The 14,593-nt window shown below is 63.8% G+C and overlaps 1 protein-coding gene across 1 annotated transcript; it reads left to right on the top strand.

Moving 5' to 3' along the window:
• The first annotated feature begins 4,219 nt into the window (after positions 1-4,219).
• On the top strand, positions 4,220-14,248 carry ERFE (erythroferrone). Its single transcript, XM_086375631.1, has 8 exons — positions 4,220-4,487; positions 6,859-6,984; positions 8,005-8,107; positions 9,659-9,906; positions 9,990-10,098; positions 10,196-10,286; positions 11,292-11,370; positions 12,541-14,248. The coding sequence occupies exons 1-8, from the start codon at positions 4,317-4,319 to the stop codon at positions 12,637-12,639; spliced, it is 1,026 nt and encodes a 341-aa protein (XP_086231757.1). The 5' UTR covers positions 4,220-4,316; the 3' UTR covers positions 12,640-14,248.
• Positions 14,249-14,593: the final 345 nt, after the last annotated feature.

Raw genomic sequence — 14,593 nt, 5'->3', positions numbered from 1 at the left:
AGGCTCCCGCGGTTCTGGGGGCAGAGGGAGCTGGGCTTCCCATGACTTCATCGGCAGAGGTCCTTCCTCTGCAGGAAGAGAAGCGAGTGGGAACAGCTTGGCTGCATCAGACCGCCGGGAAGCCAGGGCCAAGGCCGTGACCTGAGGGCCCAGGAATGAGGCTTGGATTTCCACCAGGCCTGAAGGCACAGGGTGGGTTGGGGCCACCCCACACACCGCCCGGCCCCCGCCTGCGGCCACCCCAGTGCCTCAGCCCTGGGATCCGTTACCTTGCCCACAGACGCCGCCCCCCTTTCTGTACCCACAGGACACTGCTGCCAGGGAGGGGCACACAGGGCCCCCAGAGCCCTATGTGGGGGGGTCCTTGGCCTGTGTAACACTTTGCTAAGCTCGCCTCCCCTCCTTTGGGGCTCTTGTGGAGCTGTGAACCCCCCAGAAGCACACAGGGAGCCCCACATGGAGGCCCCAGCTCTCTGCACGCTCCCGCCCTGGGGCTGGGCCGAGTCGTCACCTCCAGAGAGCGTACAGAGGCCACTCGGCAGCGGAACAGATCTGATTTGGGTCCTCTGGCGGGTCCGTGACATCATGAGGATTGCTCACTGCTTGGGAAAATAACTGTTTTTCACATGGCAAAGGCTCTGGTCCTCACTGCTGACCGCACAAGGGCCAAGGCTCCCTACTGTGAGCTGGAACCGTATCACAAGACTATCCGAAGGATTGTGTGACCCAAACCTGGTCCCTCTGTCCCCGCTGTCCCCGGTATCCCCTAAGGTGACAGAGCCTGAGGCTCACCTTCCCAGGGCGCAGGACGCGACTAACAGCAGATGTGGTCCCGGGAGCAGCCGGCCTCACCTGAGCAGGGCACAGGCCAGCAACCCAGAAGTGGAGTCCCCAGGCAGCAGGCCTCCCTCTGGGGTGGCCCTTACCAGCCACCGAACCCCTAACAAGTGGGATCCCAGACGAGGGCTCGGGGCTGGCAGCTGTCATTGTGCCCATTGTACAGAGCAGCAAACTGAGGCTCTGAGGGATGCGTGTCTAAAGGCCCCGAATGGGCCTCCTCCAGAGCCACAGGGGGCTGTGTGAGGACCATCTTTGCCGAGCAGACGTGCGGCTGGGTCTGGCCAGGGCTCTGACTGTGCTCGGTCATGGCCTCCACAGCCCAGGGCCTCTGTCTTCAGGCAGGTCTGAGGGCCCCCTCCCCCCGACGACATGATGACCCGGAAGGCAGGCCAGTCGGCCTCGCTCACAGCTCCACGTAGCACCCTCTGGGGCTGCACCTCACTCACAGCAGGCCCTGAGGACACTCGTGCATTCACCCCAGCTCTTAGCCAAGGAGGCTGAGGCTCCCAGAAGCTCCTGGACAGCCCAGCCGCCTTCGGGCCCCTGCCACCATCCAGGGAAGGGAGAGCTCTGTGATGAGCTCCTGGTTCAAGAGAGGCAGCTGCGCGCATTGCCCCGGGCTTCGCTCACAGCCAGACCCCCGCAGGAAATGCCTAAGGGGCGCCCATCTCAGGGAAAAGACAGAGCCATAGCTCAGTACCCTTCCAGCTAATCATCAGAAACAGGAAGGACCTCGATGCAAAACGTGTGGCTGTGAAGATGGCACCATGCCCAGGGGGAAAGGGGTCCAGCCCGGCCCTAAGCCCAGGCTTAGGGTGCCTGGTGAGCCCCCAGCCGCACGGGCTGACCAGCTGGACCATGGGAAGTGAATGCGATGCTGGGTAAGGACAAGCCTCTTCAGAATCATGAAGGTACCACTCACAGAGCTGCACAGGCTGAGGACAGATGCCCCTCTCTGCCCCCAGACTGCGGGTTTCATCAATGAAAACACCCTACACTCGGCATCTCACGGTCTCAAAGTCTCCCCGCCAAAATGAAACAGAACAAAACTGTTAATATTTAATGCTGAAGCACACACCCAGCACACTCGCATGTCAGTACAAACTTTCAGTGCCTGGCTTTCTAATAGATGTGCCTGGGGGGCCAGAAGTGAGAAGCCACCCAAGAAATCCTGAATTCTCTGAAGGCCTTCCAGCAGCACCATCTACAAATATTGGAGCAAATGCCTTTGTAACAAAACTACTGAATGGTTGTCAATGGAATAAGTTCATATACTTTATTGAATGCATATAATATAAACCAGTATTTCTCACATGTCTTCTTGCAAAGCTGCAATTTCTTTTTCTTTTTGTAAATTAATTTATTTTAATTGGAGGTTAATTACTTTACAATACTGTGGTGGTTTTTGCCATACATTGACATGAATCAGCCATGGGTGTACATGTGTTCCCCATCCTGAACCCCCCTCCCACCTCCCTCCCCATCCCATCCCTCAGGGTCATCCCAGTGCACCGGCCCTGAGCACCCTGTCTCATGCATTGAACCTGGACTGGCAATCTATTTCACATATGGTAATATACATGTTTCAATGTTATTCTCTCGAATCATCCCACCCTCGCCTTCTCCCACAGAATCCAAAAGTCTGTTCTTTACATCTGTGTCTCTTTTGCTGTCTCGCATATAAGGTCATCATCTTTCTAAATTCCACATATATGCATTATTATACTGTATTGGTGTTTTTCTTTCTGACTTACTTCACTCTGTATAATAGGCTCCAGTTTCATCCACCTGATTAGAACTGATTCAAATGCATTCCTTTAAATAGCTGAGTAATATTCCACTGTGTATATGTACCACAGCAAAGCTGCAATTTCTATAGGAATTTCTATTTTTTTATTCCATTGATACCTTTGCCCACTCCCAAACATGTACAAAGACGGAATTCCTGTGCAGTTCTAATCTGCAGACTCTAAGTCTCATAGAGTGAGTCTATGGGACACAGATCCCTGGGTAGGAGGGAACACATTCTCAGGGTAGGAAGGGCATTTTTTTCCTTTAAGAAATCTAAAACTACCATCACCCCTACCATCCTACAGGGAAAGAGGCAGAACCAGAGGGAGCACTAACATCATATTTAAGGCTTTTCCTGAAGTGCAGAGTTTCCCGTCCCCTGGAAACAGTCCAAGGATGGTGGGGACCGCAGGTGGTGCGGCGGGGCTGAGGGTGACCCTCGGCTCCTCCCCCAGGCCCTGGCTGCCACTCCCTGAAACAGGACGGGGTTGGGGGGTCTCCCCTCTTCTCAGAAGAGGTGGAAGGCATCCCTGGTGAGGGCGGCAGGCCCTGGTAAGGTGCGCTCCTCAGAGTACCCTTCCCCCTAGCCCCCTAGATAAGATGCAGTTTCCCCACCAGGTGCAGGCGCCTCAGGGAGGCACAGGAGAGCCTGAGCCTGGAGTGCCAGCCTGGGCGGGGGGCGGGAGTGGGAGTCGGGGGCGTCGGGGGAGAGTTGGGGGTCAGGTAGAGAGGCCACGCGCGGGTCACAGAACAAACAGCGCAGGGAGCAGTGAGCGGCTAGCTCTCTTCAGGGAGGAGCCTGGAGCTCAGGCCGGCCACTTGGGTCCACCAGTGGGCTGCCCTGATCTGGGGGGGCTGCGGGTATCTGGTCCCCGGTCCCCGGTCGGATCTGCCCCCGACCCCCAGCGAGTTCGAGGCAGGGCTCCGTCCTCCCAATCTGGGCTTCAGGGAGCCCGCTCCCAGGCGGTAGATCTCCTCCGTGCCCCTCGCCCCATGCCCCCCGAGGCTCCTGCAGGTGCGCCTGGCGGGGAAGAATAGCGAGTCTCTGAGCTCAGGGGGGTCCGCGGCCGTGGGAAGCAGGGAGGGGTCGCCGCCTGGGAAAGGGGCGCCAAAGAGGGGCTCTGACAGTCTTCGGGCTCAGATGTGATCCATCTAGTAAGACCCAGCGCGCGGTCACGGAGAGGCGTCTCGGGATCCCCGCAGGAGGTGCGCGGGACAGAGAGGAGAGACGGGATACCCCGTGGCCTGGAGAAGGGCGTCCGGGTGTCCGCGAAGCAGACGCTGGACAGCGCGCAGGACGGACTGGAGCGGAGAGGAAACGCGCCCAACAGGAGGGGGCGCTCCGGCCCCCGCCAGCCGCGGCTCCCCAAGCCTCTGCCTCCCCTGCGCGGCCCTCCTCGCAGCCCCTGCTGACCCCGCGCCCCCGGTCCCCACTCGCGGCCCGCCCGCACCCCCCGGCAGCGTACACGCCCCTCCCTGCACCCTCCCGGTGGGGCGGGCCGCCTCCCCGCACCGCCCCCCGCCAACCCCCGACGACTGCAGCGCGCGCAGGAGCCGGGAGGCGGCGCCCGGCGGGGAGGCGCGCCCCGGGCTAGGCGGGGGATTCAAGCGCGTTATAAGGCGCGGAGCCCGGGGCCGAGGAGTCCAGAAGCTGCGATCGCAGGCCAGAGGCACCCGCCGCCCGCATGGCCCCCTCCCGCTGCCCGGCGCGGGCCCTGTTGCTCGCCTACGCCAGCCTGCTGGCCGCCGCCGTGGGCCTGGGTTCCCCGGAGCCCGGTGCGCCCTCGGAGAGCCGCGCCCGTGAGGAGACGCCGCCCGGGAACGAACTGCCCGCGGGACCGGCCGCCCGCCCGCCGGTAAGAGACCGCCCGGCCCGCCCGGGCCCTGGAGACCTCGGGCCTCAGCCGCCCCGCCAGCAGCGCGCGCCCCTGGGTCCCCGGGCGCCTCTCGGGCGCAGCGCGCTCGCTTCCGCGGCGGCGGGGAGTGGGGCGTCGCGAGCCCGCGGGGACCGGGGCTGACCCGGGTGTCCCCCTCTCTACAGGGGACGGGAAAGCGCTTAGCTTGCGGGCTTGGCGCCGGAGGTCTGGGCGCTGGCCCCCTGTACAGCCCGGCGCCTTAAGGGCCAGCCCTGACCTTGGCTTTTGGGGTTGTCATGAAAAGCAAAGTTCTACTGGATTGGGGGGAGATGCCTGTTTTCTGGAGACTTCCAGGTTGGGAAACTCGTAAAGTGTAAATAACTCCATCCTCCTGAAGTTGGGAAGAGGGTATCTGTAAAAGTTTGAGCAAGTCCCTGACCCCCACCCCTACAACCCCACCCCTGCCCCCTATCTTCTTGGTGCCTGTTCTCTGGAAATAAACAACTGCCTTTCTGCCAACTGGGGAGGGGAGGGAGAAAGTGTCTGGATGGGGTGCCAGGCTCCGATGTGTGATTTCTGGCCGACACTTAGCTCTGCCCTGCTCCTTCCTTTCTGGCTGCAGAAGCGGGTGGTCCAGTTGGGGGTTACCAGGGGGTTGGGGCCTTCAGAGCTGCCCTCAGTGTGGGTGGGGCCTCCAGGCAGGGAGGGGAGGGCTCTGGGGAGGGTGCTTGGAGTTTCTTTTCTCTGAAGATGCCTGTGGGCGGTGCCTGGAGGCTCAGGCCTGCACCTCTGCTCTCAGCATCACTTTGGGAACCACGACGCCCAGCTTGGGGATGCCTCCACTGAAGACAAGTCACAGTGGCAGCCAGCCCCGATCACTCCCCAGGAGGGGCCTCCCCAGAGCCCTTGTTCCCATCGCCCCCTGCCATTTCCCGTGGGCTGAAGGCAAAGCCTATTACCTCAGCCCCCCGGGGGGACGCCAGGGGGCAGGGTTTCCAGAGGCTGGGCTGTGATGGTCAGGAAACAGAGGGGCTTCAGGCACTTCCAGGGATGGGTTCTGGCCTTGGAGGCAGGGCTCTTTTTGAGAGCTGCTGAAGGCTGGAGACCTCCATCAGCTAGGGCAGTGGCCCGACGCCCACCCACACTGCCGCAGCCCATCTCCCAGGCCCCCAGATCAACGTGGTTCCACCTGTTTCTGTTTCAAGCCAAACTGGGGTCTGAGTCCCTCCACAGACTCCTGGGCCAGTGGGAGGGCTGGCCCAGCACACAGTCCACCCTGGACAGAGTCCTCCTGCCGGGTGTTCCCACGAAGGCAGCGTGGGATGGTGAACTGGGGTCACCGGTACTCGTGGAGAGGGACCACTGGGGGAGGCCTCGCAGGGTCCAGCACCCAGGGAGGTGTGGGGATGCCCTGGGCACTCTGAGGCCTCTCCCTCCGACCCACGTCCCTCCGTCACAGAAGCCCCATCCCCATCACACCACACCGGCTCCTGAAAGAAGGCCCTGGGTCCCTGCAGAGTGGCCACGAGACCCGTGAGCCTGGCCGGCTCCAAGATCCCAGGGTCCTTCCATCAGCTGCCCGAGTCAGTGCCCATGACCTCATCCAAGCCCTCTTGAGCCAGTTTCCTTCCCAGCTGGCAGCCTTGCCCGGAGCCCAGACTGTCCGGGGCCTGCCGCCCACAGGGCCGGAGGCCTCTCCCTGGAAGTTGCCTCCTGGAGCTCCACCACGTCAGGACTGGTCAGCACGCAGCCTGCTGGGGGCGGGGGGGCATTTCTGGGCCTGTCACTGTCCCAGCTCGGGGCATGTGACTCAAGCCCTAAGGACAGGGAGGGGTTGCGTCACCATATCTCAGTGCGGGACACCCCACCCGCGGTGCCCAAAACAGCCCGGGAAGGGAGGCCTCGCAGCACTGAGGGTGGAAATTGGCCTCCCGAGAACTCCCCAGGGGTTGGTTGGGGTGCCTGCTGGCCGTTGGCGGCCCTGCCTGAGCCCCCAGGGAGGCCGGTGGTCCGATCCTCAGGGAGGCGCACGCACTGCAGCTCCCCTGGAGGGAGGCGGGAGGGGCCCGGCAGTGCCAGCTTCCTCTTGCCCTGAAGCTCGGCACCCCGCCTTCCTCCGCCCACGCCCAGGGTCTTCCCCTGCAGGATCCAGGCTGAGGAGAGGCTGTTCCCCAGGGATTGCCCTCCGTGGCCGGGAGGAAGGGCCGGGGGCTGGGGCTGTGCTGGCTTGGGGGCCAGCACTGTTGACAGTGACGGGGGCCCAGGGGGCTGGAGGCCAGCCCTGTGCAGCGACCTCTTGCCAAGCATTCGGTCTGCTTGGCCGGCAGCCCTGTCTGGGAGGCAAAACAACCCACTGGCGGCTGTGTTCCAGGAGCCCCCTGTGGAGCGGGCGCACGGCCTCAGCGACCCCCGGGACGCCTGGATGCTCTTCGTCAGGCAGAGTGACAAGGGCATCAACAGCAAGAGGGGCGGCAGGGGCAAGGCCAAGACGCTGAAGGTGAGCACTGGGGCCCAGGCGGTGTGTGCACGCGTGTGCGCGCCTCCGCCCACGAGCCTTTCCCCGGCCCCACCCTGAGCACTCCCAACGAGCACAGACCCTCCGCCTCCGGCCGGAGAGCACAGAAGTGTCAAGTCGGGGCTGTATGACCCTGAGGTCGGGGTACCTGTTCCAGCCATTTACCTGCACCCCTAGAATGCCAGGCTCGCTGCTTTCTCTTCCCTCTCTGTATCCTGGGAGGCCTGTGCTGGGCTGCAGGGCAGTCAGGGACTGAGCAGGAGGGGCCTGCGGGTGCGCCGGAGTGACACAGTCCAGGGGCCAGCGGGGGCCTGGGCAGCCACTGGTGCCCACCGTCCTTCAGCCTGGGCGGGGCCTGGGCCCTGCTTCTGATGGCTGACCCTGACCTGGGCCCCAGTGAGGGCCGATTCCCCTGTGGTGGGGCACGCCAGGCAGCGCTGTGCCGCCCTGCTGAGCCCTGGCCTCCCTGCTCCCCAGGGCCGCCCCAGCGATGGTGTGCCGGGCTCTGAGCCTGGGGCAGCCCACTGGCTGGGCTGCCACCGGGACCTGACCCGTCACCCCCAAGCTGAGCTGGGGGCTCCCCAGGCTCCTCCCAGCAGAGTCCCAGCCCAGTCCAGTGAGGGCTCCTTGAGGACCGCCCCCCTCGGGGTGGCCAGGCACAGGGGGACTTGCCGACTGGGGTGGTGACATACCTGAGACTCACAGGCGGCCTGGAGTGCCCCCTGCCCTCCTCTGCCTCCCTCAGCCCCAGGGCTGGGCTGTGGCCTCCTTCTTCCCAGCCTGGCCCCCAGCGGCCCGCCAACCCCAGCCCTATGCCTGCAGCTTTCACTGCCTCTTCAGGGGAACTGGAGGCTGACCTCCCTCAGGGGTCAAAGCAGGAGTCTCCCCACTCCCCTGTTACCAGCCTTTCTGGCAAGAGCTCATCGAGGGGGTGCCCACGGTGCCCCCCCCCCGCCCTGTCCTGCCTGTTCAGAAGTCCTCACTGTCAGCCTTCTCTTTCAGCTTGGTCTACCAGGACCCCCGGGGCCTCCTGGCCCCCAGGGTCCCCCAGGCCCCATCACCCCACCTGAGGTCCTACTGAAGGAGTTCCAGCTGCTGCTGAAAGGTAGGGGGTGGGTACCACACAGATACACACCCCACTGGGGAGGGGTGGGAATACACACCCCACGGGGGAGGGCAGGGCGGAGATACACACCCCACCGGGGAGGGCAGGGCGGAGATACACACCCCACTGGGGAGAACGTGGTGGGGGTATACACCCCACTGGGGAGGGCGGGGTGGGGATACACACCCCACTGGGGAGAACGGGGGCAGGGGAGCCAAGATCGGCTGGACCTTGGTCTTGTCGACCTGTATCCGGGAGGCCATGGCTCTGGTGCTGGCCCGGGTCAGGGCTGTGTGTGGGTCGGGGCCAGGTGGAGGTCGGGGAGGAGTGGGTGAGGAGGCAGCTTCACAGAGGAGGATGGACTTGGCCTCTGTGTTCAGTAGGTGCCTGGGGACCAGCCTCCATGCCCCACCTGGGAGGCCTCTGAGCTTGCAAAAGCTGAGAGATCCAAGCCCGCGTTCCCCAAGTGGGGACTGTTAGGGAGAAGTCAGAGCTCCTTAAGCTTGCACAGTGAGCCCTGCAGGGACACCAGGGAGATCTCAGGCCTCTTTCTTCCCCTCACCTGTACCCCGCCTCTTCCCCTGACATACCTCTGCTGCTGGCTGCAGAGCCCAACGGGCAGGCCCGAGGAAGCTGCCCTCATGGGGCAGGGAGGACAGTCCCGGGAGCACAGAGAGGAGCAGGCTGGGGCCGGAGGCCGCAGAGGGTGAGAGCAGAGCTGAGGGGGCTCTAGCACCCAGGGCGGTATCCCTGCACTGCGGCCAGCTGCCAGGCGTGGGCTCTGAGTACCGACTAGAGTTCATTTCACTGTGAAGAGCTCTTGAGTCTTTTCGCACTTCTGTTTAATGTACTGGGGCTTCCTTGGTGGCTCAGATGGTAAAGAATCTGTCTGCGATGCAGGAGACCCAGGTTCGATTCCTGGGTCATGAAGATCCCCTGGAGGAGGGCTTGGCAACCCACTCCAGTGTTCTCGCCTGGAGAATCCCATGGACAGAGGAGCCTGGTGGGCTACAGTCCACGGGGTCGCCAAGAGTCGGAGACGACTTGAGTGACTAACAACTACCCTTCATTTAACTAGACCAGCTTCAGCGGCTGAAGAACCTCCACGTTCTCTGCAATAATTTCTTTACACTCAGCTTCTTTCCCCAAATGACGGGTCTGGGTTATCCTACTGTATTTCCTGATTCAATAATAATGTAAACAGAGAAAAAGCAGCAGCAGCCCCGGGATGAGAAGCGGTAGGATAAACAGGTGAAGCAGGAGAACGGGGTCCTGGGTGCACCAGCCCTGAGCTTCCCGGTAGCCAAAGCGTGAAAGGAAACGCGAGCAGCCGCGGGATCGGGAAGCCGGTTCCTAAGACCATGCAGCCCAGAGCAGGTCTCCCGTGGAATCCCGAGCGCGGCGCCCGGCTCGCGGTTCCGGGGGTCACCGGTAACGGTGCCCGCGATCTCAGCGGCGCCCAGTTTTGGGTCAGGTGTCCGGGAGGGACGCGGCGGGGCGGGCCGCGAGGGGGTAGGGGTCCCGGCGCGACCACCGCCCGCTCTGTGCCAGGCGCGGTGCGCACGCGGGAGTGCGCGGAGCCCGAGCCCGGCCCGCGCGTTCCCGCCGCGGTGCCGGCCGCGCGCCCGGAGGACGACGAGGAGGCGGCGGCGGGGGGCGCGGGCGTGCTGGCGCTGCTGGCCGCGCCCCTGGCCCCCGGCCCGCGGGCGCAGCGCGTCGAGGCCGCCTTCCACTGCCGCCTGCGCCGGGACGCGTCGGTGGAGCGGCGCGCGCTGCACGAGCTCGGCCTCTACTACGTGGTGAGTCCGGGCCGGGCCGGGCCGGGCCGGGGCCGGGCGGGCGCGGCGCGGCGGGCCCGGGGTGACCGTCTGTGCGCCTGCAGCCCGACGCCGAGGGCGCCTTCCGCCGCGGCCCAGGCCTGAACCTGACCAGCGGCCAGTACACGGCGCCCGTCGCCGGCTTCTACGCGCTCGCCGCCACGCTGCACGTGGGTGAGGCCCGGACCCGGGCTTGGGGAGGGGTGGGGGTCGCCCCGCCGCCCTCGCGCCCCGCCACCCGGTGATCACTGCCCCCGCGCCTCCCCCGCAGCGCTGGCCGAGGCGCCGAGGCGGGGGCCTCTGCGCCCCCGGGACCGCCTGCGTCTGCTCATCTGCCTGGAGTCCCGGTGCCAGCACCATGCGTGAGTGGGCGCCTGCCTCTTCCCTCGGGGCTTTCCCCCGCCTGCTGGCAAGGTTCCTCCAGCCTCCTGGCGCCCGCCCGCTGCCTCAAACCGACCCTCCGCAGCCCGCACCCGCCACCCCGGTCTCCCCACCTCCTCCATACCACCTGAACCCAAAAGGGGCTGACTATACCATCCCTTGAGGAGAAGGCAATGGCACCCCACTCCAGAACTCTTGCCTGGAAAATCCCATGGACGGAGGAGCCTGGTGGGCTGCAGTCCATGGGGTCGCTGAGGGTCGGACAGGACTGAGCGACTTCACTTTCACTTTTCACTTTCATGCATTGGAGAAGGAAATGGCAACCCACTCCAGTGTTCTTGCCTGGAGAATCCCAGGGACGGGGGAGCCTGGTGGGCTGCCGTCTATGGGGTCGCACAGAGTCGGACACAACTGAAGGAGCTCAGCAGCAGCAGCCCATCCCGCGATCGAGATGCCAGCGGCGCGTCCTCAGAGGCCTCCCCTGCCCGGTCTGTGCAGGGCCCCTCCCCAGGCACTCTGCCGACCCATCCATCCTCCGGTTGATGTCGGTTCAGAAGGGCTGGGCTGCCCTTTCTGTACCCCTGCGCCCAGACAGCCCGGGCGGAGAGCAGGTGTGCCACAGTAGTGGCAGAAGGCGTGCAGGAGTGAAGTTCACATCTCACTCCAGTTTGGGAAGCTGCGCAGGGCTTGGCCTGAACCCAGACTCCCAGCGGCCCGCCCCGCACCTCCAGCTGCCCCGTCAGAGCCTGGACTTGCGGCCCTGGCGGCACACACTCCGTCCTGTGCGCTTCAGTCCTGTACTCGCTCCTGTTGGGGACCCAGCCCAGATCCCCCACCCCCCCACCCCCCGCCGCCCAGAAGCCTGGCCAAGGCTGCCGTTTCCGTGGTGCCTGGCCGGGTGCTGGGTGATGGGGGACACATTGCAGGTGGTGTGCGGGGTCTGGGGCCGGGGTCTCAGGCGCCCCCCCTGTCTCCTTTGGCCACAGCTCCCTGGAAGCCGTCGTGGGGCTGGAGGGCAGCAGTGAGCTCTTTACCATCTCAGTCAACGGCGTTCTCTATCTGCAGGTATGTGGGGCAGGATCCACCGTGGGGGACCACTGCCGGCAGGGAGACATGCTGGTGGGCTCGGGAGCTGTGGGTGCAGTGCCCCCCGCCTCCAAGCCCTGATGAGGGTCAGGGCAGCACGGAGCACTCTCACTGGTCCTGGCAGAAGCAAGCTGTTACTGGGTCTCCCTTCCCCGCATCTGGCCTGCCCCCGACACCTGTCCTCTGCTCTGCTCCTCCGTCTGTTTTCTGACCTCCCAGGCCTCCCATGTTGAGGGCTGGCCTGAACCGGCCCTTCAGAGAGAACTCAGTTGGGCAGGGGAGCGGTGGAGGACAGTGACAGAGGTCAGCTGTCCCAGGGAGGACATCACGGCCCGCTGGCCCACTGAGACTGCGGGAAGCAGACGAGGTTATTTCCACACAAAACCCCGAGCAGCAGTCTCTTTCTAGAGACTGTGAGGATTTAGGGCAGGTGGTCGAGAAATGGATGAAAAGGATTTCCTGGAAACAAAAGTCTAGTTGCAGATGTGTTGAATAACAGCTTACATGCAAACGGTCCTAAGTAGGCCAGGCCTGTTCTGAGCGCTTCACGTAAATTACTCATTAACCCACCGTGATGTGAAGCGGGTCAGGGAACTGTGGCACGGAAGGGTTAAGTAGCTCGCCCAGGCTCAGCCAGCAACGCCAGAACTGGGGGCCAGGCTGTGGCTGCAGGCGCTTTGGCTGTTTGCTGAAAGGTCTGGTCCCTGCATGATGACCTCAGGCGGCATGGTGGGCCTGGGGTCCTGAGATGGAGTGCCCGGCTTCTGCGTTTCTGGGAGCTCCCGCTTCACATCTGGTGACGTGACCCTGGGGTGTCTGGACCACATCTGGAGTAGCCAGGCCCTACTACTGGCCTCACGATGGCTCTACCAGAGGGCTCAGTGGCCAGGCCCGTGGTGGAAGGGGCGCCCTCTCGCCTGAGTTTTGCAAAGAAAGCTTGACTCTGGCCCCGACTGGAGGCTCGCCCCCACATGCACGAGCTAAGGGAGCCCGCCAGCCAAGAGGCTGATGGAGCTGGGGAGAAGGCATGAGAACAGGGGTCGGAGGTGCTGGGTTTGATGGTGAGGTGTCTGGGCTGGCGGGGCAGGGCGAGCAGTCAGCGTGCCTGCGGGCCGCAGCGTCCGGGCTGACCGCGGAGCCTCCCTGCAGGCCGGGCAGTACACCTCCGTCTTCTTGGACAATGCCAGTGGCTCCGCCCTCACGGTGCGCAGCGGCTCCCACTTCAGCGCCGTCCTCCTCGGTGTGTGAGCGCCATGCCCGAGTGTGAACAACCCCGGGGGCACTGTCGGAGTGGCAGAGGCCGTGGGCAGGAGGGAGCCCGCCAGACTGCCCACCCTGGCCACCGTAGCTGAAGCCAGAGACGCCACGACAGGCAGCCAGCGGAGGCCACACGCACACTGGCGGTCCCGGAACTCCGGGTGATCCCGAAACTCCGGGTGATCCCGGGACGCCGTCTTTTCCAGGGAGGGGTTTCAGCGTGCCCAGGTGCAGGCGTTTTTGTCCGTGCCCCTCCCTCCCCCTCTGCTGTAGACCTGGACTCCTCCTGGGCAGCTTGCTCCGTGGCTGAGGTCCGGCCGCACCTTTCCCATCTTCCCTAGGGCTCTCGCGGGCTGCCCATGGGCATGCCGAGGGGAGAGGCCGCCCAGCCTGCCTGGTGCCCACCTGCCCCTCTCCCAGCTGTGCCTTTGGCTGCCGTGGACCTCAGGGCACTGCTTGGCCTGCAGGGACCACAGGGCCTGAGCCTGTCCTTGTGGCCTCTGGGCACAGCAGCCTTGGGCACCAGGGACATGGGATAGGGGCTGACGGGGACAGTGAGTCCAGAGCTGTTCTCACGTGTGTGTGCGAGTCCACACTCATGAGCTCACCTGGCCTTCCCACCATCCCCTCCGTTGCAAACCCCCTCCCAGACGAGGTAGTCTTGCCTGTCCCCTTGAGGCCGTGGCACGCTGCTCGGGCCCACCTGCCAGATGAGAGAGCTGGAATGTCCCTGCAGATTAGGGGCGGCCAGGCCCTCTGCCCTCATCTGGATGGGTGAAGCTGTGGCCCCGCAGGCTGACAGCTCTGGGTGCCCAGTCACCACGGTCCAGCCCCGCTGGGTCCATCCAGCTCTGGGCTCTTCAGAGTGTCTTCCCCACTCGGGTGGCACTGTGGCCCCAAGTTCAGATGGGCGTTGTGGGCAGGCTGGGGAACAAGTGCCTGCTGCAGCGGTGATGGGATTCGGGGTGGGGGGATGGCGGCTGTTCCCGTGGACAGACGGTGTCTGAGAGTTCCTGCCATTTCTTGATGCAGGGCCCCTTTGGCCTGCTGAAGAAGTTACCCCACCCCCATTCCTGCATGGAAAACAGGCCATAGGAACACCGGTACCACAGGAGCTCCTGGGGGCCAAGATGGTCTGGCAAGGGTGCCTCCAGGCCTGGGAGAGGCAGGGGCGACGACTGCAGTCACCCTGCTCCCTGAGTTTCTAGCTGGCCTGGGGTGAGCAGGTGACTGGTCCCCAGGAGCCCTCAGCTTCCAGCCCACAGTCTGACTAACGGGAGCCCCAGGCACCATGTGCACAGACCGACCGCTGGGTGCCCTTTGGGGGGCTGGGCACAGTTCTCAGTAGGACTTGCCCCCACCCTACCAGGAAGCGCCAGCCGGCTGGCGTCCTGCCTGCCCACCCCCGCTCCTAGATAAGGGTGGCACGGCCACGCCCTCTCCTGCATTTCTCTGTACCCAGCAGGCACAGATACTTTAGAAAAGCTTTCACCCTGGGGAGACGCACGGTCCTTTTTCTCAATATAAGTGTGTTATGCAGCAATTAATTGAAGTATTTATTGTATAACGTTGTCAGGTGGAATATATTTATGTATAAAAACTGCCTGTTTGAGTATTTTTTTATGTGGTTATACAAAGTTACAGAAGCAAAGGGCCGACCTTAAAAATACAGAATCGGAGTCCTTTAGGCCAGGCTCCTGAGGACAAGGGGCGTTCTCCAGGGGTTGGAGGGGGAGCGTGGGTTTGGCCAGGGAAGCCCCACGCCAAGCCTCTCCCCGCTCCAGGAAGCGGCACTCTGGGAATTAGGGACACGTGCTCACAGACTGGTGCCTTGTCGGCTGTAAGAAAACGTTTGGCTGAGTAACTTGCGCGGTTTCCCGTGTCTGAGACGCCGAGGCTCTCTCCTCCTGTGATGGCACACTGCCTCCGCAAAGAGGGAGCCTGG

Source organism: Bos grunniens, chromosome 3, assembly GCF_055505025.1.
Source record: "Bos grunniens cultivar Pamir isolate PY7600 chromosome 3, Bosgru_T2T1.0, whole genome shotgun sequence".
NCBI classification, from domain to species: Eukaryota; Metazoa; Chordata; class Mammalia; order Artiodactyla; family Bovidae; genus Bos; species Bos grunniens.
Note: the sequence above shows the minus strand (reverse complement) of the source record. Positions and strands in the feature narration are given on the sequence as shown.

Coding starts and splice junctions, on each gene's coding strand:
- ERFE (XM_086375631.1), top strand. CDS start 4,317: ATGGCCCCCTCCCGCTGCCCGGCGCGGGCCCTGTTGCTCGCCTACGCC. Junction 8,108..9,658: donor GTTCCAGCTGCTGCTGAAAG/GTAGGGGGTGGG, acceptor GCTCTGTGCCAG/GCGCGGTGCGCACGCGGGAG. Junction 9,907..9,989: donor AGCTCGGCCTCTACTACGTG/GTGAGTCCGGGC, acceptor GTGCGCCTGCAG/CCCGACGCCGAGGGCGCCTT.